General features: G+C 39.4%; 1 protein-coding gene across 9 annotated transcripts in view; it reads left to right on the top strand.

Moving 5' to 3' along the window:
- The window catches only part of ABLIM1 (actin binding LIM protein 1), a 195800-nt gene that overhangs the window by 37804 nt on the left and 130284 nt on the right, over positions 1 to 27712 (top strand). For 2 of the 9 annotated variants that reach the window (XM_071749481.1, XM_071749474.1), the window contains exon 1: positions 21935 to 22193. The exons of 1 other annotated variant lie outside the window; for it this stretch is intronic. In XM_071749481.1, the coding sequence (XP_071605582.1) occupies positions 21950 to 22193 (244 nt within the window). In that variant the 5' untranslated portion in view covers positions 21935 to 21949. Of the gene's footprint in view, positions 1 to 8068; positions 8218 to 21934; positions 22194 to 27712 lie in introns of those variants that run through there. 6 more of the 9 variants (XM_071749476.1, XM_071749475.1, XM_071749480.1 and 3 more) reach the window with 6 other exon arrangements.

The raw sequence follows: 27712 nt of genomic DNA, 5'->3' as shown, positions 1-27712 counted from the left end.
GAGTTTCAGCATTCATGTAAGCAGTTATCTCCTTCTCCATCCTCCAAGCACTGCTCTTGCATGTCAAGGCTCTTCCTTTGCTTTCTGTCCTCCTGCTGATGAATGTTTGACAAATGAGGTTAAGTTCTGTGTCCTTGGTCTCTTGTCTCTCTAAGTCCCACAAAAATTCTTCTTACTCCAGTGGGAAATTTGGACAGAATGTAGAAAGGAGTTGCATTCAGATGAGCTCTCTGTGCTCCTACTGTGTGGTTTACAATGCATGGGGCACTGCAAAATAAGAATACTAATGTGAAACTACTGGTTAGATGTGGCAGGTAGAGATGAACATTGCTCTCATAATCTGCTCTTTGAAACATGGATAATAAATAAATAAATAGAACTGCTGACTCTGCAAGGCATCCCATATGCATCCCATATGCTAGGAGCAAGCACTGTTGCCCTAATCCTAAATAAAACTTGCAGGTACAAAAACACCTGATGTGAATTAAAAGAAGAATAAATCTCTTGCTCTTCTGATTTAACAACCTCTGTCAATTTTAATCCTACATATTTCTGACTGTTTAGCTTTCTTAACTGCTTATATATAGCTGAGTGTAACTATTTCTGAGGTGTCTTATGCCAGCACTTCCAGTTTTGTCTGCTTACCATAACAAAATAACAACAGCAAAAACAACCCACAACCAAACCAAAACAACAATCCAAGCATTATTTATTCAGATTTTAGTTGGTACAGGAATGTTGTTAAGTTTTTTACAGATCTTAGCCCAGTATTGTCTTACCCTCAGTAGAAGCCTATAGGCACTGTAGAAATAAAACTGAAAATGGCTACACTTCTTATTTTTTCTTGAAACAATGCTGTGGATATTCTGGAAATGCAGGGGATGTGAAATGAACTCTCATTTGAAGAAATAACTCTGACTTCAGAATGCTTTTGACCCAGTGAGCCACCAGAAGAGCTGAGTGCAGGAGTGTCTGGTATGGGGTCTTATTTTGATATGGTAATAGAAAACAACTGAAGGATGGACAAATCTGTAAGCTCAAATATTAATTCTTGAGAAAACAGTGATCAAGATGGAAAGGACTACAGCTCATGCATGAGTTGTAAGGCAGACAGGAGAGAGTTCTGCTGTGGAAGTGTACTGGGGGCACACATTTGGGAGGCATATTCAGTGGCATGTGGGGATTAGCACAGTGTACAGAGGGGTTTAGAGAGAATTGGAGAAATAAACTGAAATCCAGTTTTACCAACTAAGAGGCCTTTTAGTGTGCCTGAAGACTAAGAGGAAAGATTTTTGCTGCACAGTAGGGAACTGAAGAGAAGGATGTTTGATGACAGGATGATGGTGAGTAGGTCTCTAAAAAAGTATGTGTTGCTTCAGCTTCAGGATATAATGTCCCTGTCAGGATATAAATCCAGAAGTATAGGACACTGTTAAGGGGAAGAGCCCTTTTAACTAATGGAGGATGTTGTCACATGAAAAAAAGTTTATGAACATCCCATTCACAACTTTAGTATAGGAACTAGAAGAAAATGAATGCTTACTCCAGCTGTCCAGTGGAACTTGAAAGCATTACCTCGTTTTAAGTTGGGACTTGGTAATATTCTGCAACGAGCTGTGTTGTGTTAGAGCCTTCAGGTGCTGACAGCTGAATGTGATACACTGGAAAGTTGGATCCATTCCTTTCACCTGGGTGTTATATTTTTCTGCTCAGTCCTACACCTGAATTTCTTATAAAAAAGAACAGTGAAGTCTTCAATTAGGAGATTGCATTAGCACATTGTTTTCATTCTTGCAAAGGCTGTAATACTAAAAAGACACTGATAAATTAAATAAACTTTCATTTTGAAGACTCCTGCCAGGTAATGGGGCAAGCCAGCTCCATGATCTGAGGAACTGTAATCCTGGTGTATCATGTCACAGGCAGTCCAGGTGTGATGGGTTGTACCAAACATTCTGACATAGATAATGCTGCTTCTGTTAAGACTGAAGAAGAACATTGACAATATTGTCTTGTGCCTATCACTGTTTACACTGTAGTCCAGTTAACTTCTACACTTCAATGCAGGTTTTTATAGAAACAATTGTTTTTACTTCCCTGTTTTTGCTGTCGCTTTGCAGAGCATAAACAGTGCTGCCTTACTTTGAACAATGCTCAGAACATAAGAAAAAAATTTCACTGACATTCAAGAAAAAAGTGGGCAGGAAAAGTGGAGGCACTGTTTAAACTGTTTGTTGTTTTGTTGTTTTTTTTTAATGTATTATGCTTGCAGTGGTGTACTTTGAAAGCAGTCTTTTGCACTTCTGGTTCCTTTTAGCTTGCTGGAGCAAACCTTTATAAGTGAAAGATCCATGCATGAGCATCACTAAGTTTTCTTTCATGTGCAGTGCTTACAGGCCCAGATGTAATGGGGACCTGTTTATTTTCCTTTCTGACAGTCCTTACAGATGTTACTCACTGTGCATTAATTCTTCAGCCGGGCCTTTCATTTAGGTCTCAGATGACTTCTTTGAGGGTCAGAGTCCTCCTTGAAAAAATCAAGGGTATTATTCTGCCACTGGCAGAATGTAAATAGTTTTCTGTTCCTTGAGAACTATTTGGCAAGTGTTTCACTGTTGCAACCTTCTTGTAGCAAAATTAGGACTATTCAAAAAAATCTCTAGTAAGTTTTTTAAAGGCAATGATGGAAACAGCAGATGAGAATTTCAGTACTGTAGTACACCATTTAGTAATTCCCTGAAGTTGAAGGAAAAAAGATGGTAAGAAATTAGGATTCAGATTGTCAATTGACAGATTGTAAACTGATTCCTCTGCTAATATCATCTTTCTCAAAGAGAAATTTTTATTTTTTTATTTTTTTTTAAGTATAAGGGAGCAAAAGCAAGTATAACTAAGTCAGGATAGTTCCCAAAATTACTTATTGTACAAACATGTTAAATGCCAGTCACTTTGTCAGCTTAACACACTTTCCTTCTGAAAGAAAAAACATTTGCTTAACCAACAAGATGCCAGTAAAAATAAAGTTATAGAAAGGTTAATTAATGAGATTATTTTAATAGGACCTATTTTGTTTCTTGGCAACAGAAAGCATATGACAGTCCAGTGTCTGCCAAATGTCTTATCTTCATTTTATCCATTTCTGATCCGTTGTCTGGCGCCTGAATTAAAAGCCAAGTCAGGGGAAAGCAATCACTATCAGCAAGTTCCCAAGCTACCTTTGAGTGTGGAAAAGCAGAGGGAGGTTGCATGTTATTGTAGCTTTGCAAACACTTAGCTTAAGGAAAGACAAAGTTGTTAAGTAAACCTTTAATTGAAGTAATGAGAGACTGCCATTTTAGTCTTAGAAACTATTTAAAGCTCAGTGTATCACAAGAGGAATATTTGCATTTCTTGCAAGTGTACATTGAAATCCCAATAGGATTGAATCATTCTCCTTCCTTCCTGCATGGATATGTTGGGGAGCATGCAATTTACTCCTTCTCTTTGCCTTCTGATAATGGTTGTAAGGACAAGGATGCCTGGACTTTCTCATCAGGGTTGTCACTAGCTCAGTGTGTGACCTCAGAAAATAACTTGGCATCTGTATGGGTGGAATTTTTACAACTAGGTGCCTAAGATTAGGCATCTAAAAATAAACAGCTTGTATTCTTGGCAGATGTTAAGTCTTGTTTCAGATTATTTTGTTGGAAAAATTTCGCTTCTGTGTTTGTTTACCTGCAAAAGTGTGTGGTGTTGGAAAAATAGTAAAATATTTTTTTTTCAGAGAAAGCGAGTAAAGAATGAGATTTTATTTTATTTTATTTTATTTTATTTTGGTTTGGTTTATTTAATTATTTTATGTTTTCCTTAGCGTGTAAGCATTTTGGCCTCAAACTTATCAGATCAACATTTGTCAGATTTAAAAGCTAAAAAAGCTGGTTTGGAAGTGTTTCTTCACACAGCACTGGAATACAGGACAGACATCAGTACTTCAGAGTGTGAAGTAGTGGAAAAGCAGGAGGTATTCCAAAAGGAATTAGAAAAAAAATAGAGATAATAGGTGCATTGGTAGGTGCTAAATACTGATCTGGAGGCAGTCTCCAGCTAAATCACCATTATGCTGCAGTGGGAAAGAATCTAGAAGGATCACTCAATATTTTACCCTGGTTCATATGCTTTTTCCCTTAAGCACTTCCTCTTGACTGCTTCGCAGAGGCATTGCAGATTTTAGATCTTTATTTATGTCTCACCTAATTAAAATACTGTACAAGTTAATTAATGGCTTTAAACCATTGAGATCATCAAATGATATAGATATGCAAGAATTTCAAATGATGTCTGAAGGGGGAAGGAAGGTCTCTATCCAACTACAGAGATTCAGTGTTCTGCCATTGGCACAAATCTCTCCTAATGAATTTCTCTCCAGGTTGCTGCACTGGATTCTGGGGATGTCTGGGTACCAGTAGCTCAGTTTTAATGCAGGTCTCCTTTTAGAACCGTGTGACAGTTTACAAAATGCTCTGGGATACACCAGGATGAAAGGTACATAAATACATGTAAAACGTTATAATTAAGGGGCAATTAGCAATGCATAAGAAAGGAGTGTTTGCCTGGCTACGCTCTCTATGTCTATAAAGTTTCATTTTCTGGAGCACAGAATAGGTGGCATAACATTTGTTCTAAGCAGTTACACTGGAAAATAATTGCTGTACATAAGCTCTGAGGAAGTTACAGTAAATTTGTTTCTTCTGTGAGACAGAGGCAGTGACACCAATGCAATAATTTCATGGATGGGGAAAAATTTCTGGTGCAGTCACTGCTGGAAGCTGTAAATAAGCAGAATTACTAGCAACCAGGAGTCTCAACCTAGGCTGGGAGATGAAGGAAATCATTTGCTGAAGAAGCAAGAAAGAGCCTGCTTGTAATTTGCTTCCTGAGATCTCTTGGTTCTGTTTGGGAACCAACCCAGTGGACAGGCTGTGGCATCATCAGGAACTGAGTTGGATTTTATGTGGGATTTGGAGTGAGAAGAAATAAGGAGATAAGCTATGAAGGAACAGGGTAAGCTAATTTCCTTTGACAAGAGCTTACTGGTCACTTTTAAAGTCTCTCAGTTTTGTGGTTTTTTTCTTCTGTGCTTTTGTTTTAAATACTTTTCTTTAGATGGAAGGTGTAATGACTCGATGATTACGTTGGGATTTAGGAGACCTAGAGAGAGTTTCTAAGCAGGGCATAGGGTTCTGTGGTCCTGGACAGATCACTTAGTTTTCCAGGTGTCTTCCTCATCTGCAGTGTGGAAAGAATATCTCTGTGGGGATAAAATCTTCCAGGGAGTAGGCTGAGCTCTCTAGGAAGAGCTTTGAAACTTGGAGGAGAAATTGTGATGCTTTGCGTGTCTCCCACTGGACACCCCAGGACTGTGCTGTCTCCTGAATCTGTGGCTGTCTGAAGGGGCTGGTAATGTTCTTGATAAGTAGATTTTCTAATAGCAGGTAGTTTGGGTTACATGAAGTCTGGAGGGGAAAAAAAGATAATAAAAGGCAACAAAAATCACAGAATTTTAAGAAAATGTGAGGTTCTTGGTCTGTGTAATGGAGTCGTAGAAAACACTGTTTTGTCTTTCTGTTCTGCTGGCATCAGTGCAGTTCCTCAAATCCCTGGCAGAATGGGGCTTGATTATTCTCAGTCACTTTGTAGGAATTACAATAGGCCTGAGAACTGTGTAGGATGGAATAAGCTAAATCCGATGAAATAGCTGGAGAACTGATAGGCAGCCAGTCTCTGCTGAGCTTTACCAGCCAACATAAACACCTCTCAGCTGAGAATAGACTGCAGCATTTCCAAGTCTGGTCTTTTTTTTCCATAGGACTAACACACAATATCTATGACAGCCCACTGGCAGATTTCAAATTCTGACCAGTTTCTAGAGGTTGAACCTTCAGCAGCAGGAAATGTACAGAAGTTGCTGAGGGTCAGGACTCACACAAAGTGTGAGGAGTGATCACTTCTCTTGTGGTGCACTTGCCTACCAGGTATGGTCAGGATTTCACCTGGATGAAAATCAACATATAATCAACTGCATCAGAGAGGCAATGTATACATCCAACCATAGCCATGCAGAAGACTTGTGTTTAATATATGGCTCAAATACAGCAGCTAATGCAGTAGCTACTAATGATACACAGATAGTGTGAGCGTGATACTATATGTAGTTGTATGTTGAAACATTCTTCCTCCTCTTTCATCTCTTTACCTAAACAAAAATTATATAAATGTGGTTAACTGCAGCATACTGCAGGAACTTGTCTCATAACAAGAACAGAACTCCTTTTCTGGGCCCATGGAGCTCTTAATTGTTGTATCAGGGATAGATAATCAATACACACAGTTGTATCTAGGAGCAGAGTAAATAAAATAAATACATGCTCGTGGTCAACCCTTCCTGGGAAGGCAGGGCTTTAATATTTTTCTGTAGAACAGGAATAAGTGCATCTGTTTACCACATCAGAGTGGTAGTAATGGTAATTAAAGTGTGGAGTGCTTTGATTATTAAAAACAAGGATGGGGGTGGAGAGAAAGCAGGATTTCTGATGAGCTAATCATTTTTGGTCAGGCATGTTAAAGTCCAAACAGAGTGAACGCCCTGTCCTGCACTCCACTTAATTTGGCACTAAATAAAATGTATGAAGCCAGAGGAGGAGAATGCCTGGCTGAGAAGTAGAGGGACCAGATTCTGTGCCTGTGTTTGCATTTGTCTCTGCATTTTTAGCAAGCTGACTGAGAAGATGTCAATTGAATGTGGGGAAAATGAAGTCAAGACTTCAGGAAATTCGGGACTTAGTGTTTCAAGCAGGGAATTAAATATTTGCCAAAATTTGATTCACTTTATCAGTTCCCAGACAGGAACCCAAAAGTTTTTGTATTTTTCTGGCATCTTTTCAAACACGTTTAGAGGAGAAATGTAATATGCTTTATTCTCTAAAGTGAAATCTTAGGGATAAAACGTGATTCTTGTTACAGCAGCAGCACCTCTCAATCCTTAAGAATGTTCAAAATGCAATAAGTATGTTCTAGAGAGGACTTCAGATTGCAAGTTACCAGCTTCTACACCTTTCGTTTCACTGTTTTTTAGTCTTATTTCCTAGGACATGAGGGTTATACAACTGCTGTCAGTCTTCCTTCTCTCCTTCTAGACAAACAGAACTTGAAGATACTAACCTAGCCAGTAGCTGGGGTACAGGAGAAAGATGAGAAAGGAGAGCATTCAATTTAGGAAGTAGTGGTGGAAACTGAAGATAATGAAGCAGTTAGGGAAGACAGCTTAAGGGTTCTGTGGAAAGATTTAAAGGATGTGGAGAAAAACTGGGAGAGCACTCCAGACAGATGGAAAGTAACTGATATTATTTCTGGGAGTGGTATTGCCAAGAGGATGTTATGTGGAGACAGGGCAAACCTGATGGGTGTTGAGGATGTTGGACACAAATCTGTCAGAAAAAAAAATTCATGAATTCAGCTGCTCGTGGAACAGTTTGTCTCTGGGTATGTACAGCTACGTAGAAGGAAATGCCTGGAAGTCTACACTTCTGTGCAGTCTGATTGCCTCTATCCGGGTGGGGTGCTGTGGGAACCTAAGGAAGATCTCTGGGACTTTGGGTTTCCCTGCTGGAAGTGTGTTAGGAAAGTGGCAGCATTGTTTCTTTGATCTTCATCTTCCACAGGCTCTTCCTCTTTTTTTTAGGTGCAACGTAGCCATAAAAGAAATGCAGTGGAGTGGAGGTGAAGCACAGAGTAAAATAGAAAGAAAACAGTCTCAGGACAGAACCAAGTCTCTTTGCAGTCGACATTTGAGGCTGGCTAGGATCCTTCTGCATGATAAAGGAAGTTATCAATAATGCCATCTGTTTTGAAATGGTCAATACATTGGAGCATGTCACTGAAAGATAACATGGCATGGTCCTGATGACTAATGGAATATCTGGAGGAAAATACTCACTTTTCCTTTAAACTCTTTGGTAACACAGGCACACCTATTTTACTGGGGCCACTCCCTTCAGTACTGTTCAACCCAGGAAACACCAGAAGTAAAGCCATAGAGAGAGGCACCTCTGAAAGGTCGTGGCTGTTCCTCCAGCTTCCCGTCTGTCCTCTGGGAGGCTGTAGCTTTTGAGGTCCAGAAACATTACAGCTTGAGAGCACAAATGGAAGTAGAAATACACCAGAGCTCTGCAAACGGCAAAGGTTTGTGCTGAGCTATAGCTCTGCTATGTAGATCTCTTTTGATAAACTGCATAGGTTAAGCCATCCCGAGGACAGTAGGTCTTGGATTTACGGAAGGACAAGAGGCTGAGGAAGTTCTGATGGAATGAAATCAAGATGTCTGTTGATAGAAAAAATGATTTATTTTCATTTGTTTCTCTTTACTGGCTTAACAGTTAAAACACCTTCCCAGTCCAGTGTGTTTTATGAGCAGTGGACTTTGCTACGTGGCTGAGCAGCCTGGGCATGCGTGCACGTTTTCTCCCCTGGATGGGATTTTTTAATGTCAAGTGCAGAGCACAACTCAGTGGAATTGAACAGACTTGTTGCCCAGCTCTGAATCCACGTGTATTTTTGTGAGAGGTACTACACTGCTTTGTTTTCCAGTTTATCTTTTAGGTAAAGATGATGACAGCAAGCTGTCACTGGGGGGTACGTTCTGCTTCTTAAAGAGTTTTAGAGCTTTGTAACGAAAGGTGGCACAAAAGTTCAAAATATTAATTAATGCTTTGAATGAAAAGGTGATAACTGCTTTGATTTAGGGTGCTATTGAGGCAGCTTTTTGGGGCATTTAACCTGAGAAGACGTGGTTGTGCAATCTGTGCCTTGCTGACTGATCACACCTGCCAGTTTTGGCTGTCTTGCATCCGTCTGTCGCTGCTGTTTGCTTTCAGAGAGGGAGGGAGGCAGCAGGATGCTGAGCAGCTCCTGCTCCTGAGCAGGACTTTTTCCTCCTTCAGAGGTGCTGCAGGAATGGCTGCAGTGCAGGATGCCAGCGTGTAGCAACCTGCGAGGAGTTACTAAGGGATGAGACTCAGAACACTGCTTCTAAACACTAAAAGCGCATTCAGCACAGTTATGGTGGTGAGTTACAACAAAGTAACACAAAGTGAGTAATCTTTGTAACCATGAGGCATGCAAATCTTAGTTTGCTTAGTAAACATTTCTCTTTTTTTTAATACCATAAGCTTAGAAAAAGGTGGGGGAAGAGGCATAAGTATAAAAAGACATACTTAGCTTTCCTGGTAAGTCAAGTGTGGGTGGTTGCCTTCTCTGTTATGCTTGGACAGATAAATAAACCCTTGGAGTACCCATTTGACCTCAGGTGTTAGAGCTAGAAGTAAAGTCTTTTTTCTTTGCATTGTCTAATCTAATATTTGTCACAAAAAATTGTATCTGACACAGATACATCTATCTTTATGGATCTGGAGGTTAAAATGAGCAGGTAGACACATTAAAGAGCCGTGTACAGGCATTTATGAAAATTATCACTTTACCTTAAAAAAACCCCACAACCCAAACTCTACTTCCTCTTTCTAGCAACAACAAAATTTATTTATTCTATTGATAGCTTGTCTTTATAGGCAGAATGCTTAGCCCAATGTTGAACTAGATAAAACAGTTGTATTTTTGTTGTTTTTCTCAATGTCTGCTGAATTAGATGTGAAAAATTACTTATTTTTCCCTCCTTACTTATCTACGATTTTATTTTAAATATACTATTTCAAACCTATTACATTATTATAAATTGCTCTCCAAGAAGTACGAGACAATACCATTTGGTTAAAATCAGCTGTGTTGTGAACACAGTGATCAGACAAACATTTTACCAACTCCTGTGTGGATTCTTTATAGTGAGGTTGGGCTGAATACCTGGTGCTCTGTTCCTGACCACATTGCTGAGATCTGGGGAAGCTTTGCTTGTGTCTCTGCCTGCTCTGGCAGGTGCAGGTGACCTCTTGTGTGTATATGGAAATCTCTTCTCACTCTTGGGTCCTAGTAGATAAACTCTTGACTGCCACACTGATAAAACAAAGAAGAAAAGATTGATTACTTCCCTCTGTGTTTGCACTTTCTCTTCCCTGGTGTTAGGAGGAGGTTGGGAGCGTAGCCCTCTTGAAATCTAATATATAGGGAGATACTTCTGGGGATACTTGTTTATCATTTCATTAAAGTGGGTAATGAAAACTTTGTTTTGATTTGCTTTCCTTTTTAATAAGTTTCATCTTTTGGCTTTCAAAATCTAGAAAAAATGACCCACTGATTGCTTTTGTCATCTGTCTATTTTGATTTCGAAGGTCTGATCTTACTCTGCTGATAATCCAGTAAGCAGCTCAAGAACTGAAGTGTTTTACTTCTTCAGAATCATTTGATTGATTCTAGGAAAAGTACTGAGAGACCTTGGATTCTGAAGAAAGAACACAGGCAGGGAATAAGAAAACAATCAGAAAACCACTACAAAATAATACATTATCTTGTAAATCATTCATAGTTAGTTGAAAAGGAAATAACTGGAAGCTGCCAACTAGTTTCAGTCTGAAAATATGCACAACATATGTTTATAACATAAGGTTTTCTACAGATAAGCCCTGTTGTGGTCAGCACCTGTTTTAACTGATTCATCTGAAAATATTGCTCAGTGCTGCTAGAAGAACTTAGTCAGCTTTTATTAGCACAGCCTGTCAGGTTGGCTGGCTCTCCTTCTTTCTTGAATTGTCTTTGTTGTTTTGCTGTTCTCAATTGCAGAACTATTCCTAAATCGTACCAGGGCAAAACTTCTACCAAAAAATTGAGTATGTGTGGAGTGTGTTAATACCAGAAAGGATGCTGAGGCTGAACTGCATTGAGAAAGGTGGGGTTTTTTTTGTCATTGATTTATGTCAGTGGTGAATCTGTTTCTTAAACAAGTACCAGGGTAGTAATATCAACAGAACTAAAAGAAAACTAAGCTTTGTTCTAGGCTGGGGGAGCATTTACGTTTGAAAAATCCAAACAAGCAAACCGACCTCCTAGCATGCACTGGTTATAATTGTTTGCACTCTACATAAGATGAAGAATCAGACCTCCTATTGTGAAATAGCCGTCTAGATGCTACATTTAATGTTTCTTAAGTACCAGGAAGCACAGGCACTCTGTGACGCTGAGTAAGAATGCAGCAGGAGATTCTGTCAAAGATGGCCAGGGCCATCTTGTCTCTTATGTTATGTTTTAGCTACAGTTTATTTTGTAATAATTTAACCCCCACACCTTTGTTTAAGGTTCACCTGTGAAAAACCTAATTTTTTTAGTAGTCTGTGACACAAATGACCTGAACTGGCAAAACCAAACAACCTCAGTAGATGGCATTTGATCAAGCAGTGGCAGGGTAAGATCAAGAAATCCCCACTGAAGAATATTGCTGTAAATAGCAATTGCAAATATAATATGATAAATATCAATCAGGCAGCCAACATAGTGGCTTTAGTTTCTTTGTAGCTATTCCATTGGACTCATTCATCATTTGTCTGGTTTATAATATCACTGGAATGAATTTTCCCATGACTGTAAGACATTATTTGCCACCTTTCGTTCCAAAGTTGTAGCTTGCTAGATGCTGAATGCCTTCCACTTCCACTGCAGGATCAAAACTCTTGATTTACTACAATCCTGGAATAATTCTCATAGGATTTGATAGGCAGTGCTTCACAATGTTTTACATGTCAGAGGAAGACCACAGGATAAGGCCCATTCTGTGTTGAGTGGTGCTGGTAAAGAACAAACCCAGCTGTACCTGTTGTGAAGCCAAAGACAAGTTTCTCCTTTTTAATGTCCTGCCAGCTTTGAAAGTACAGTGTGTTTCTCTGACTGCTGCTTATCCTTTTGGTGCCAGATGACAGAGCTTATTTGAGTAGATTCCTCTTAACTGTCAAGAAAAAACAAGGAAAATGAGATCATGGGATACCCAAGAGGACCCAAATCTCAGTTTATTGAATACCAGTACTCCTGTGGCACGTGGGATGTCATTTCCTGTTATGAATAAATTGAACTACATTCTGAATCTTTCAGCTGCCCTATCAGTGTATTTTCAGGTGTGCCCATGCCTCATTTTCACCTGTACAGAATGTGATCCCTCCCCAGAAGTGAGCTCCTCAGAGTCATAATTTTGTTTAAGTTGACACTTTCTTAGTTTTTCTCCTGGATCTCTTGTGTGTGTGCATGCAGCTGATTTAACCAGGAGATAGTGCTGACCACAAGAGGAAGGGTTCAGCAGTGCTGTAGGATTTATTTAATTGCAAAACAAAGATTAGCCAACACAGCATATTTAAAGCAGCTTTTTGCAGGAATGTTGGCAGTGAATGAACTGATCTGATGTCATTTCTGGCATCCTGTGGCAGTGCCATACTTTCCACTGTATAGGAAGGTAACTTCCTATTCTTAGTTTTGATGGACATTGACAAAAATTTTGTACTGGCTTCTGGTAGGTACTTAAATTAGTCCTTATCTCTTTTACAGCTTCACTGAAGCTAGGAAAGGGCAGCATGACTGCAGAAGTTATCCTTTTAAAGTTATGTTGTGCTCTGAGAACAGCTGTGACGTTGAGACCTGGTGTTTGATGCAGCAAGACCAATATTTAATTGTGTGATCTGTGCAGGTTCTACATCCACAGTTAGAAGATCCACTGGTAGGAGAGAATAGGAAATGGTAAATTAAGATGTTCAGGAAGTCTGGCAGTTATCTAGAGAAGACTTTCTTCTAATGTAATTTTTTGTTCAGAGTTTGAGTAAAGTTGCTGTTATTTCATGCTGTAATCATGTGGCTTGTCAGAAGAGAGAGTGTAATAATACCCTGTTTATTTTAATACGTAAGAAGAGGAGTGGTGCTTTCTTTGATGTTGTGCTTGTAACACATCACTCTTTTTAAAGGTGCAAGAAATAAGGAGGAGGATTCAAAGAACACTGAACTTTCAACTTTGATCTCTGCTCCCCAAATCTTTCTATCTCATTTACTATAAAGTCTACATTGCAAAGAGAATGCTACAAAGAGTTTCTCCTCTCAGCTGAAAGCAAAATATCAAAGTTCTAAAAAGGAAAACTAAAGAAAAAATGTCTGAGTATAGGAATTACATTTATTTTGAAAGTTTTTGCTCACTTGAAGCTACCTTTTTGATTGTATGGAAAAGCAAAATGAATATGAAACACAGTGGGGAGCTATTTTAATGAACCATCTCTAGTTCTTGGGGCTTCTAGATGATATAATTAAGTTTGGGGTTTTTTTCTTTTTTTTAAGTGGTTCCTTACAGGCTGAACTGTTACACAGTAATGACCACAAGTAAGTAAAAGACAATTACAAGTTTTACATGTTTTTCCACAGTATGTACTTCTCAAATATCTAATTAAATAGAAGATACCTAAACATTGCTGGAGAGCAGGGGGAAAACCCAAACAGCTTCCTGCTGAGTATCTGAAGGACTGCCAGCTTCTGCCAGGATCCTTTTTGGTAATTATTCCCTAGAGTGGCTTAGACCTCTCTTTAACTTCAAGCATAGTGTGCTGCCCCACATAGGTTATGGGATTATTTATAAGCTTTGTGATAGGCAAGCACTTGAACTTTGTGGTTAAGATAGTTTTTCAGTCAGAGTCTTGGGGGTGCAGCCATTTTTAAATGTATATTTCAAAAAGCTCTCACTATATCCTCCCTGCAAAACTGTATCAGTTGTCAGCACTTGAAGTTGGGTTTTTTCCTATGTGTAAGTAAAAAGGACTTTTTTTTTTTTTTTTTTTTTTTCTGTAAGAATACAGGAAAAAAAAATTTCTTGCCATTATAGATCAATAGATCAGCCTTGTGCTGCCAGGAAATAAAATGCTGAGCCATCTCATCTTGTTATAATGCAGTAGATGGATCCATTAATGTACACATTGTTATTTTGTGTCTGAAAATAGTTGAGTATCTTTTTCCATGACTAGTCTGAAATAGACATTAAAATTGATAAAGTAAGGTAAATAAGTCTTTAATTGAATCATGCCTTTTGTCATAACCTGATAACTGTGCACTCCTCTAGTCACAGCAACAAAGATTTTTGGATTTTGGGGCAGAATAGCAAAAAATTGAGTTTTTAGATCAGAGAAGATGTACAGAATTCATTATGTTTGCCTTCTTTGGTAACATGGTTCTCCAGGGAAAATGAGCACTCCTAGTGTTAAATAAGGGCTGCAGTCTATTGGAAAATCATTTAAAAATATGGTAATGAAGTTGGAAGGTAATTAAAACCAAGGAGAAGCACTCAGCTGTGCTTTACATGACCTCTGTTTTTAATGCTGACCATTTACTCCCTTGTGTTATTATCTGTGGTACTTCTGTTCCTTTTATCATAGAATCTGAATACTTCAGTCTTTAATGTACATTTTCCTAGAAGTCCCTTAGAGGGGTGAAAGTAATACAGGGAAAGACAGAGATTAAGGGAATGGCTCAGAGCTGTACAGCAGATATATGGGAGAGCAGGGGCTTTATGTTTCTGAAAGCCCAGGTTAGCATTGCAGCCCTTCAGCCTTACTTTCTTACTATTAATCTCATTATTAATAATTTGAGTAATGGATTGTGGGGTAATGGATATACTTTGGTAGCTACAACAGCATTAAATGCTAAAAATTGATTGCAGCAAGTAGTTATGCTGCATATTTAAATAGAGTAGAATGGGATATCCATAGGCTGTTCTTCATATGGCAGTAATTCATATGGATAGTGGTGACAATCTTCACCAGTATTGTCTTAGTGTAACATCCCGAGGCCTTTGGGCAGAGGAGGAAAATTTTTGTTTTATGAAAACAAAACTGGATAACCTCCAGAGGTACCAGCTTCTTGCAGAAGGCAGAAAAATTTGAAAAATCTTTTGGTAGATTTAAAAAAGGTTTCAATTGGTGAGTTTTGGAATTAAAAGGAAAGTGAAAGTTGTTGGGTCGTTTGATTTTTGTTCACATTTCACATAACAGTAATGTAGAAAAAAACCTGTTTCATGTCAGTCACTCTGAAGTTGTACAGATAGTTTTGTTTCTTGCTTTTGGATAAGCTTGGCAGATGTTTTTTTAAAAAATGTCCAATATAGACATGATGTAGTTATGAAATTTATTTAAACCTTTGATTTTCAGTGGCTGTGTACCTGATCTCTGACAGCAGCCAGTATCTGATGCTTGAAGGGAATACTTTAAGGCTTCCTGAAGTAGTAGACATTACTTTGCTAACTGACATTATTGTTTTGTGGGTTTTTTCCCTAAAAGAATATTTCATTTGACTATTGATTTTTCTGTTTACTATTTCAGCCAAGCTAAGAATTGCACATGTGGGTAAATGGCTGGCGTTGCTCTTTCTTTTGCCCGAGAAAAAGATCCTAAGATGCAACCTCAAGTATATTCTTTGGATATTTTTGCTCGTTTAATCTTTATGCACACTGCTTCACTGAAGGATAAGTTTAGGAGATTCTGTAGTTTAAGGAAGTGAGTCAGATGGGATTTCTGAATACAGAGCAGAGAGAAGGGCATTCCCAAGAGCTTGTTCTGCTGCCTGCCCAGCTCACAATGTCCTGCAAAGCTGGGCTTTTGTTACCAAAGGCTCATGTGCAATGAAAGTTGTCATACCCAGCTGATAACAGGAAGCTGAGCACAATGCTTTAATTCAGCTGGAAGATTTTGCAAATGTCATCAGCTGGGAAAGGAAATCGTCACCGTGTGGTCTAAGTTAAGCCTGAGATAGAAACAGAGTTGTGTTTTTTCTTGGTTGCAAATTCTAACAGAAGATTGATGCTGTGTAATATGATAGCAATGAAGCTTCATCCTGTTCAGATTTGAACTTGTTGCTGTCCTTTCATGCAGATTTTCACAGACATCATGGGCTTGACAGAATTTGTAACAGTTTTGATGTGTGTGCTTCAGAAACAGGTGTTTTGGATGAAATTTGGCTAATGCTTAGTTAAATGTCAGTCATAATAACAGTGAAAAAAAATTGTTACTTGGCAGCTTCATCACAAGTCTTTGTAGGAGGTTTCTGCTTAATTGGCTTGCTCAGCTGAAATATATCACAAATCATTGTAACCTTTGATATCACTGGAACCTGAGTTAGCCCTTTTTGGTTAGCCACACTTTTTTGCCAGTAGAGAGCTGCCCTGTGCCTTTGTGAACCTATGGGTTGAAACCAGTTAACTAACTTGGCAGAAACCTGTGGACTGTGAAATTCCTATCTCTGTGGATCCTTCACAGCCCTCAGCACAACAAAAGATAGCAATGCTAGAGAGTTATTTTAAAAATATATCTTATTAATTCAACAGTTTGCTGTCTATAAAAATATATTAAATATTAATAACTAGGCTTTTGAATCTATTGCGAGTGAAATTCATGTCTAGGTTTACTAGCACAGATCTCTTTTTAAAGTGTCTGCTTAATAATAACAGTGCTTAATATGAACATCAACAGTCATTATATGAGCTTCATTAAGTATTTTTTTCATGAGTGGATATGATCTTAGTGAGGAAGCAACAAGCATTAGGTGAATGGAGCAAAACCAAGTGTGATGGACAAAGAGTATGTTTGTTGATGAACTACACCTGTTCTTCACTGGAAATGGTCAGCTGGGTCAAGAGAATATAGCAAAAGCTATTCTGCAAGTATTTAGCTAAGTAGGTGTAGTTTGTTTTGTGATTTGTAATAGGTTTGCAAACAGCATTAAGTCAGGTAGTGCTCTGCCTTGGTTTCTGAAGAGCAGACCAGAGATAGGTGTGTGTGTGGCCACTGCAGCTGGCCTGGTGTGGGGCTGCTGAGTTGGTTCTCCTGAATTATTTTCTTTTCAGCCAAGGCAAGATTAGATAGACTTCATGCTCTGGTGAGTGACCTGAGAAAATACTTTCTTCCTGTTGCTTCTGGCTGTAGTCCTGTAGTTCTTCTGCAGTGCATTGGACTAGAAAGTTCAAGAAAATATGATGATGTTGGTACATGGGCTCTGTTTTGATTTTAGTCCCCAGAAAATATATAGCATTGAGAAGTGGCACTCTTACAGCAGGGGAAATGCCTGCTTGCTGGAGTGTGTTCCAACACATTTCACAAGGGGTGGCAATTCTGTTTCTAGGTTTGAACTGGGTGAATATTTTAAACACATGGCTGATCTAAGCATAATCCTAACATTATTCCCCTTGTGCAGCAAGAGAATGGATTTTGTTGCTATTTGAAAATATTTTCCGTAACCTATTGGAATATAAGAAGCCGAGATACCTTTTAAGGACTAAAATATGATTACTTCAAAAAGCCACAAAGTAGCTTTGCACTGTGGGTTTTTAAAGCTCAGCAAATTTTATGTAGTACCTGAATTATTAATGGAGGTAAATTGGAAGAGGAAGCTCTGTTGTCTTATCAGTCTCGAGCAAACAGGAGCTGCTTGACTTTGCAGAGAAGTCAGCTCCTTCTGAAGCTATGAGTGAGCAGGTCCTTGGTGAGCAGCCCTACAGTGAGAATGGCTTGTGTCAGTATGCCCAGAAGATGATTGCCTGCTTTGGACATTTAGGAAATGAAATTAAAGGTGTGTATGTGGATTTTTTTTGTCTCCGTCATGTGAATAAAAGATTTACTCAGGTTTACAAGTAAGTAGCTGAGTGCTTTGTCTATCAGCTTGCAGTGCTGAGTAAGTAAATACTCTATGTCAGAAGTGAAAGAGCTGCTTTTGGTTTACTTTTGCTTGAAGTAGAAAGCTGCTTCTTTTTGCTTTCTTTTGCTGGTTTAATTGTGTGGCTGTTTGCATAACTTTATTTCTTAGTATAAAGAGACATAGTGCTTGCCTGTTTGTCATTTATGTGAAGTTCCCCTCACCCCTATTTTTTATTTCTTCTTGTTCTCAATATCTTTGAGAACTGTCACATGGGAGAAGACAACCTTGTTGCCTTGGATAGATGCATGAAGCAGTATTTGGAGCTATTTACCTATGCATTAGATGTATTGCCTTCTGAAATGGTATGAGGGAACTGGAGAATTTTATTTTGTTTTGCCCTGTGTTCTGGGTTTTTATTTTGATTTTTTTTCACAGCTAGGTTTTGCTGAACTGACTTAATTTTTCTTGCTTTTTTTGGTTGGGGGTTTTGCTGCTTTCAGTAAAAACAAAATCAGACTGAAATGCACTTGCAAGAAATTTAATTCTGATGGAAGAAGTAATTCAAGACAGTACTAGCTCAGTAAACATTTCTGCATTTTATTTAGTTGAAGGGTCGCTTTAATCCTCTGTGATGCTCAGGAGGATGGAGGGATATTTTTTCTACTATGATTTTAGCCCTTCGTGTCTAACTTTTGCTATTATTCAGCACCTGGTACTCTGTTGTGCAATTTGTTTGTAGATTGCAATCAGTTTTTTGTTCTGTTCTAGTAGCATCAGTATACAAGCCTTTATTTCTGTTGTATATGAAACAGATATGTGTTTTTATCATCTGGGCAGCCAGTTGGTTTGGAGAATTCAGAAGGGATTGAATAGGAAATGGTCTTGACAGCTGAAAATATTTATAAATAAAATATTTATACATTTGGTAATGAGATAAAATATTTGAGCAGTTAGTCTGCCTAATTCCTGGCCCATATCCAGTCCCCTGTGACAACTCAGACTGGGAAGTGCCCATTCCTCCAGCTGTGCTCTGGGAAGGCTGGAGCCCCCAGCACTGAATACTCAGATTGGGCACAGCTTTGAATTGGCAGTGGTTTAAAAATAGTTTGCTACTTGGCAGATACTGAGGAAATTTCCTCAACGTTACAGGGTTGGGTGCCCTGGATTCCTGAGCATGTGTCTCAAGAAACACAAGGACAGGGCTGTGCCTTTTTTTTTTCTTCCTTTTTCTTTTCTCGCGAGGAAGAATATTAGAAATCAGTCTTTTCTACTTAATCAAGTGCTTGACTTAAGGGGTAGGAGATTGCTACTGGCTTTCTGATCCTGGCTAAGGCTGACTCCCAGTGCTTGGTACCAATATGTGGTACAAAGCTGTCTAGGGCCTTGTCCTTTACCTTGGGCAGAAGGATCTGACTCTCAGAGCCAACTCTTCCAAGCAGTGCTTGGTCTGACTCAAAGCCATTGTGATGCTTCCTGCTCTTGTTTTGCTCACTTCTACTTTTCATCCTCTCCTATTAATTATTAACAGGATGGAGGCTCTTAAAGACATACCTTGTGCTTCAAAAAACACTAACAAAAGATCATTTTGTCTTGTGTTACACACAGCAGTTAATACGTGGTCTAGATTGTGGTATGAGATTGTAGTTATCAGGCAAGGACACCAATAGCCAGGGGGAAAGGGGCATGGTTAGAATAGTCTCTCTCCAAGAGGAGGGAAGAACTTATTTTAAATTAAGCAGGGTGCTTCTACAGTGACAGGTTGGGGTCACAAAATGCTAATTTAAATTGAACTGGTGGCCCACCAGTTTCCTGTGTCTTGGTGGCAGAAGGAGACTGGATTGCACTTCACCATTTGAAATCACCTTGGACCCCTCTACAACAGCTTCAGGCTGACTGCATCTGTAGTGGAGATGCTGTGCAAAAAAGGGCACTGATCTCTGCTCCCTCCCAGGGTAGCACTGGAGCTTTTCTACCTGCACAAGCCTGCAAAGTGCAGGAATAGAGCCCTGCATGGATGAAGGTGGGTTCAGCCTCTCGTGCCTTGCTCTGCCCCTTCACCTTTAATGGCTTCATTGCAACTCTTCTGGGCAAACTGCAAGCTAAGGAATCAACAGGGGCTTTGTACAGCTGACATGGTACTTGATTATGTGGGAGAAGACTGCAGATTCTTCTGGCTGCTGCTACATAACATATACTAGTTGAGTTAAGTATGGTAGCAGCTGGTGTACTGTCTAGGTGGGTATAGCTGGAAGGCTGGAATCAGCATGGCTGTGAGAGAAATCTGGGAGTCTGTCTAAAGCCAGAGCATTTGAACTCCAATGAAGGTCAAGCTTTTCTTCAGGGATTTAGGAAGCCAAGCAAGCGTAGCAACAGTTTAAAACTGCAGAGCTCACCTTTCTGCTTTCTGAGGATTAACCTCTGTGGCAGGGTTGATGTCAGGACAACGTGTGCTTTGGCCTCCCCTACCTCAAGGGCAAAGTCCACCTGGACGTGTTGGTGAGGATGGATTTTTGGCACTGCTGCTGTCAGATGTCAACATTTTTACTGATTATCCAGCAGCAAGTGATACTCTTACCCTAAGCTGAGACATATTCCATCCAGCTGCCTCCTCTGAGCCATCCCTCTGCTTTCCTCACAGAATGGTGATCTACCTTCAGCTCCACTGGTGGAAACTTTTGGAATTTCAGACCTGTCTTTTCTGCTGAGTGGCTGTGCAGGTCAGGAGATTGTCAAATCTGAGAGAGATTCAAAAATTGCTGCTGAATTTCATTTCCTATGGGGAATACTTAAAGCACAGAATCTCTAGAAGTTACTGCAAGGCAGAACTTGAATTGCTAGATTTACTGAGCCAGCTCTTCCTCAAATATACATGATCCCATCAAAAATAGTACACTGAGTGCAGACTTATTCAGGCTTTGTGCCACCATGTCCATGATTGATTATAAAACCCAGGCGAGTGACTGCTCAACAGGAACTGTGATTTCAGCCTTTTTTTTTATTTTTGATTTTTTCCAAGACAACATAGAGGTCGTACCACTTGAAAAATAAAAACCAATTGGCCTCATAGGAGGTGTGTAATAATAGGTGATCAAAGTCTGGATTTGTGAGATTATATTTTCTCCTTGAACCAGTAAATAAAGCAGCCATCTTTTCAAAGCATGTCCCAATCTGTAGCTGCTACTTGAACTCTGGGTTTGAAGGGAAGAAATAAATGACAATTTCTCACTGTGCTCAGTAGGCCTACTGGTGTGGGGTTTCTTTCTTCACATTCTCAGTTAGCAAAAGTCTTACTAGAAGCAATTATTACAGCAGTTATAGATAACTTCTGTATGTGAAAGGGAATTGAGAGACCAGGCCAAACACTGCACAGTTGTCTCTGGGAGTTTAGCTGAGTAAAAATTTGAAGTTCTCTCTGAGTTGGTCCTGGTCAGGGGTCTACCTGTAACTTTCTCTTACAGATGATGAATGTCTTTTATTTTATTTTTTTTTTCTCTCTGTCTTTTACCTTGGAATTTCCTGTGACTTCCTAGTGCCCTGCTGATGATTAACTCTGCCTTTACCCAGGGAGAAATATTCATTAGATGATTAGATTAGCAAGTCACTAGAATTGGATTATTCTAAATACTTCTTGTAAGTGAAGCAGGAAGGGCTGGCACAGTATCTGCAAAGCTTCTCCTGTCAGCTACTCAGGAAAGTGGAGAGGAAGAGTACAAGCAAAGCAATCCTTAATAGTTAGGGGAAAGCTTAAGTGCTTTTGTTTGGAATAGGCAGTGAAAGCTGCAGAAAGAATTTCTCCTAAGACATCTCCTTGCACAAACCTTGCATATATTCCTCAAAAAGAAGGACCAACATGCTCTACCTTTCCTATAACCTTTTTGCAATACCACATCTACAGACCTGACATGGAACATGGGCACGGCAGATTAAATGCACAGATGTGCATTTGTAGCTTATGATGATGAGTCTTCCCTAATAAGATTTTTGATGCAACAGTGGTTTTTTTTGTTTTTAAACTAATCCTCTTATATACCTCAGTTACGTTCTTCCTCTTGTCCTGAATATTAATCTGATTTTCAGATACTCTTTATGATTTTGCTTCCAATTTTTGTGTTCTCTGGGATTAGCTGCAACTGATTACAATAGTTTTATATGGCAGTCACCTGATCAAGCATTCTGTCATAATCTCTGGAAGATAATCACTAAAAATACATCTTCCTTAATCTCCTTTGCTGGATAAGAGAAAAAGAGAAGGATTGGTAAGGGCAGTGTGCCGTGGGTAGTAGACTGACTACATGCACCACAGGTTGCTTCCTCCAGCTCCTTCTGAATAAACATGCTGTCTTTCCCCATCTTAAACAGCTTTGGGAAGCTGTGTGGATCAAGTAAAACTGAAGAACTGGTGCTGGAAAAGGTGAAATTCCGTAATTCAGTCAAAAGGATGTCAATTATTGAGGATGGGGATATTGCTGAGGTCTTGTATCTCATTCCTAAGCAGAGCTTGCTGAAGCAACTGCCCTACTTGAATCCAGATGACTACTACTTATGTGAGCAGTTGTTTGACAGTCCTGAGGATCTAGGTAAGTGAGGACTGGCATTGCATCTTGATTTTTGGATGGTTAATAGGCTAAATTGCTTTATTGTTAGCTTATTTTTTTGTGTAGCAGACAGATGCAGCAACTGTGCTCAGGTGTGGAGCTGATGGAGGTTGACACTGATGGAGAGGAAGGAAAAAAAAAGTAAAATGACAAATTAGACTCTGAATAATTAAAATCAATTGACTGATACAGGTTTAACTCTCTTTGTGTGGACATCCTGGGACAAAGATGCAGAAGTATTGAAACTAGAAACACCTTTTGAAAGCACAGCACCCTGTGGTAATGTGTTTCAGAGCTTTCCTATGGGTTTTGTGAAACTATATTCCCTTTTGGTTTAAACCTATTGCCAAGTAGTTTCATTTGAAGCTACCTCACTTTTGAATTGGAAGAGGGGATTAGAAGTCTTTCTGTGTCCACCTTCTTCTTGTCTCTTGTGAGTTTATTAGACTTCTGTTGTATTTTTTATCTATGTGCCTCCTTTTCCTGTATAAGCAGTCATAATTTATTTAGATGCTCTTTGTGCAGGAGCCAGTACTTGCCGTTTTTTGTCTTTTTTAACCTTTATTCTTGTAATTTACTATAAGCCTTAAAAAATTGTGAGATACAGCTGAATTAAAAATTTAGTACAAAGTGGGTATATATACAATCATAACAATGCTGTTTATTTCTCCCAGTAGTTCCTAAAATGTGGTTTGTGTTTTTAATTAATATTGAATGCTGGTTTATTCCTTCATAGGGCTGTGAGTGGTGGGAGGAGGAGTTATATATGGAATTTATCAGCTTAATGGATTGTTACAATCCATTAAACAAAACCAAACCAAAAACCCACGAACAGTTTTTGGAAGCTCCAATCTATGAAATTGGCTATAAATGCTAATCTGAAACTTCAGATAAATATCAAATATATTCTCTTCTAGGACTTGCTTTATGGACCTCAGTTTTGATAACCCAAATAAGTTATGTGCTGGAATATTGCCTTTACTTAGGCAATTGAGAAGACTACTACTTACTTGTTGCTCTTCTCAGCACCTCAAAATGTTAATACTAAGTGATTGTATATGGTAGGCAAGTATTTTTCAAAGATCTGATTTCAGATCAGTTTGCTTCATCAGTGGCAGATAACAATTTCCTCTGTGCAAATAGGTTTTTGCTATTTATCTCTGTCTCTAGTGAACTTCACACTGCAAGAGTAATATCGACCAAAACTGACCATGTGCTGTTTTGCTGCTTTGGATAGCTGCTAATTCTGAGTAATCAACTATTTTAAAACTAATTTTTTTTTTATAAGGTGCTACATGAGGCAAATAGACAATATGGCTCTGAGCTGGAAAAAGCAACTATAATTGAGCCTTGCCAGCACCCCTCTCCACAGTGCTTCACACTGGTATTCTGAAGAAAACTTGCACAAATTACGTAGGCATTAAAAAAAAAATAGATTAGAACAGAAAATTAATTGATGCAAAACTAATCAACTTTGTGATCAAGCTGTGTAGGACTCCAGAGAAACTTGTTGCTGTTGTAGCAGGCTGGGTACCATCTTTTTGCATGGGAGCAAATTTGTATGGGGCTTGAATCTGCAATTTTTGCAGTCCTTCACTCATTTGTAAGCAATCACAAAGACAATGGGAGAGGTTCTGATTAGCATTATGTTGCAGTACATAATGCAAATAACACTGGGGCTTTTTTCCTTTCATCCTACAATTCAGATGTTACTGTCCAATAGGATGGGTATCATGGTACTGCCTTCCAGTGCCATAAAAGGTTGCAAGGTGTCTCAGCTTTACTTAAATTACATCCATTTGATCACAATCTCACCTACTTTAAACAAAAATATTGGAATGATTGAAAAGGGCCTGGTTTTAAAAGCTGTATGTGACTTTAAGATGTGAAATGCATGAGTCTGGGTCTTAGGCCATGTGCCTGCTTGGGGATTATGGTGCTTCAAGTACTACAAGATTTAGCAGCTTATATATTCGGATGAAATACTGTTTGCTGTCTGTATTTGGCTTTTCAGACAGAGATTAGAAATTACCCTGTCCCAGGCATTTGAAGAAAATCATATTTCCCCTGCTGCTCATAAGTGGAATCATAACCATCAGGGAAGGCCCATATCTAAAATTTCTGGAAGGTCAGGAATTATCAAAAATTGTGGAGATATTAGGGCCCTCATTCTGCACTGGTTCTGTGGAGGTGGTAAGAGACTGCTTCCCATGAGAGAGACTGCTGGCTGTGTGGTTTGCTCCACAAAATCTGTCTTGGTGTAGAAGGCCTAGGTCAGCAGGTGGCTTTGAGTCTCTGGAGGCCAGATTGATAGAAAGAATTCCATGGAACAATGCCTGACATTAAAGACTAACAAAAACTGAAATCTGGTTGTGAAAAAGCAGTGGAATTTTGAAGGGAAGGTTGGCTTGGAACCATGTGATTGATGGTGCTTCTTGTTTGAGGTCCTGTCATCTGATGCTTGTAAAGATGACACTTAATGCACTCCTCCCAACTGATTACTCTTTGGATGTGTTGTACACCTGAAGGAAAGGATATATATACTGTATTACCTAACTGACCTCCTGTATGAGTTTAGTAACTGTTTATGTAACAGTCTTAATTTAAAGCAGAGCTTGTGAGCATGGCTGCTTGTGTTGGATCACTGGATTTTAGGGAAGAGGGAAGAAACCCAAGAGGATACGAGAGGCATGAGAGGAATCTAGAGGAGGTGAAGACAGCTCAGTGATGAGCCAAGGAGCAGACTGGGCTGGTGAAGGAAAACTTAGGAAGCACTGAGATCCTATTTACTCTTCACTGGAGAAAAAAACCTGTCCAAACGTCTGGGCACAGAGTTGTGGTGAAAGTATTGGAGCTGTGGAGTTAAAACCAGTTGGCAGCTGGTCACAAGAGGTGTTTCCCAGGGCTCAGTACTGGGGTCAGTTCTCTTCAATATCTTTATCAACAACCTGGATGAAGGGATCAAGTGCCTGCTCTGTGGGTTTGCAGACAGCACCAAGTTGGATGGGAGGGTTGATCCCCTCTGCTTGAGGACAGAAAGGCTCAGCAGATGGGCTGGAGCAATGGGCCAAGACCAAGTGTCAGGCCCTTGACTGGGGGCACAACAACTCCATGCACCACTACGGGTTTGTGGAGTGTCTGCAAAGCTCCTTGATGGAAAGGACCCTGGGAGTGTTGATCAACAGCCCTCTGAGTATGATCCAACACGTGCCCAGGTGGCTAAGATCCCAGTGGCATCCTGCCTTGTACTGGGAACAGCACGGCCAGCAGGACTGGGGAAGTGAACATTCCCCTGGACTTGGCACTGGCGAGGCCACAGCTTGAGTACTGGGTTCAGTTTTGGCCCCCTCACTACAAGAAGGACATTGGGGTGCTGGAGCATGTTCAAAGAAGGGCATCAAACCTGGTGAAGGACCTGGTCTTGCAGGAGAGGCTGAGAGAACTGGGGTTGTGTAGCCTGGAGAAAAGGAGGGTGAGAGGAGACCTTATCCTTCTCTTCAGCTACCTGAAAGGAGGTTGTAGCAAGGTGAATGTTGGTCTCTTCTCCTAAGTAACAAGCAATAGAAAAAGAGGGAATGACCTCAACTTGTGCTGGGGGAGGTTTAGATTAAATATTAGAAAAAAAATTGTTTACTGAAAAGGCTGTCAGACTCTGGAACCCACTGCCTAGGGAAGTGATGGAGTCAGCATCCCTGGAGGCATTTAAAAGATATATAGGTGTGGAACTCAGGGAGATGCTTAGTGCAGGACCTGAAAGTGTGCTGAGTTAATGGTTGGACTTAATGATCTTAAAGTTCTTTTCCAGCTAAAACAACTCTGTGATTCTATTACTCTCTTACAGCTTCCTGAGGAGGGGAGGTGGAGGTACTGATCTCATCTCCCTAAATACTAATCCAGTGACAAGATATGTGGGAACGGTCCAAAGCTCTTTCAGGGGAGGTTTAGGCTGGACTTTATGAAGCATTTCTTTATTGAGAGGGGTTGAAATACTGCAGCAAGTTTCCTAGAGAGGTGGTTGATGCCCCAAGCCCATCAGTGTTTAAGAGGCATTTGGACAATGCCTTTAGTATCATGCTTTATATTGGTCAGGCAGTTGCACTACGTGATTGTTGTAGGCCCCTTCCAACAACTGTACAGAAAAATTAAAGCACAGATGGAAATAAAAAAAATTCCTATTATAATCTTTGGTTTTAACCTGCTAATAGTGTTCTTAATAGCTTTCCACAGAACGTGTACTTGGGGTGTTATACAGCCATGGAATTCTAATGGTGCTGTGTGAACTTATTAGATGTCCAAAGCTAAGCAATCTTGAATGTGGCAAGTGGTGACATGAGAGAAAAATCCAGGTTCTGTTGAAGTCGTGGTAGGTGGTACTCTTGAGATGCTGACAAGTGCTGAACAGACTGCTCATTTGCTTCAGATGATGTGGTTCTTCTTGATAGCTTTTCAAATGGATTCCTTCAGGTGAGCAATCTCTCATGGCCTCAGTCCCTGTAATTATTATTTTAAATTTTATAATGCTGAATTATCAGATTGAATAGGAGCACACTTTTAAAGTCTGTGGTAATCCAGGTTTAGGAGCATTATGTTATTCTTATGTAGGACAATGTCTGAATTCAGAATAGTCCTGATAAGTCAGCTACGTGATTTGAAATCATACAGTTGAATTTTGGTGACTAAAAGTATATAAAGTGTTGGACTTGCACAGATAAGAAATGAAAAATAATTAACACTACTCCAGAAAAGTATACAGAGGACAGCAATACTTACTGCAATGTAAATAAATATGGACTGACTGACTAATACTGCTACAAAAATGCTCTTTTTCAGAATACAGTATAGCTGGAATTCCCTGTCTGTTAGGATAACATTTGCTTCCTTAAATATGCACAATTAGCTTGATCTTCTTTAAAAAAATAAATTTAAAAAAAAGTAGCAATCAATTAGAACCAGTTCTTCATCCTCTCTATTTGCAGTATCTCTACTCCAATTTAATCAGTGCCACATTTTACTTAGAATATTTCAACACTTAATGTCTTAACCTTTGGCTCCCTGTTTCAGATTTCCACTTGCTATGGCACAAATTGTTGCCAGTGTTTGAGATAAATTCAAGCTAATTTTCTTAGGAGTACATCAGTGGCTTAGCATTAATCTGCATTAATGTTGCATGTTTTAGAGCAACTGAAATTGCCTCTGTAGGTCTTACTGCTTCCTCTTCACTTAAATTCTTTATCTGTTATCTAATAAAAAGAAAATCACACTTCTTTCTGTTACTAGATGGAAGCGAGAAAGTTGAAAGTAGAAAAAAAAAGAATGAATATTGGTTGGTTTTGTGCCTATATATGTAGTTAAGAGCAGTAGTGTGGAGGTTGTTAAGAGGAATTAAAGCAAAGATCTCCCTTGCTCTGTAACACTGAGGGCTTGCAGCAGCTCTGACCAGAAAGCATGTGTGATGGCTACACATCCCCCACTCCTGTTTACAGGGAGCCCTGCTTTTGTTC

This window comes from Heliangelus exortis, chromosome 7 (assembly GCF_036169615.1).
Source record: "Heliangelus exortis chromosome 7, bHelExo1.hap1, whole genome shotgun sequence".
Lineage (NCBI taxonomy): Eukaryota > Metazoa > Chordata > Aves > Apodiformes > Trochilidae > Heliangelus > Heliangelus exortis.
The sequence above is the reverse complement of the archived record's forward strand: the minus strand, read 5'-3'. Positions and strand labels throughout refer to the sequence as shown.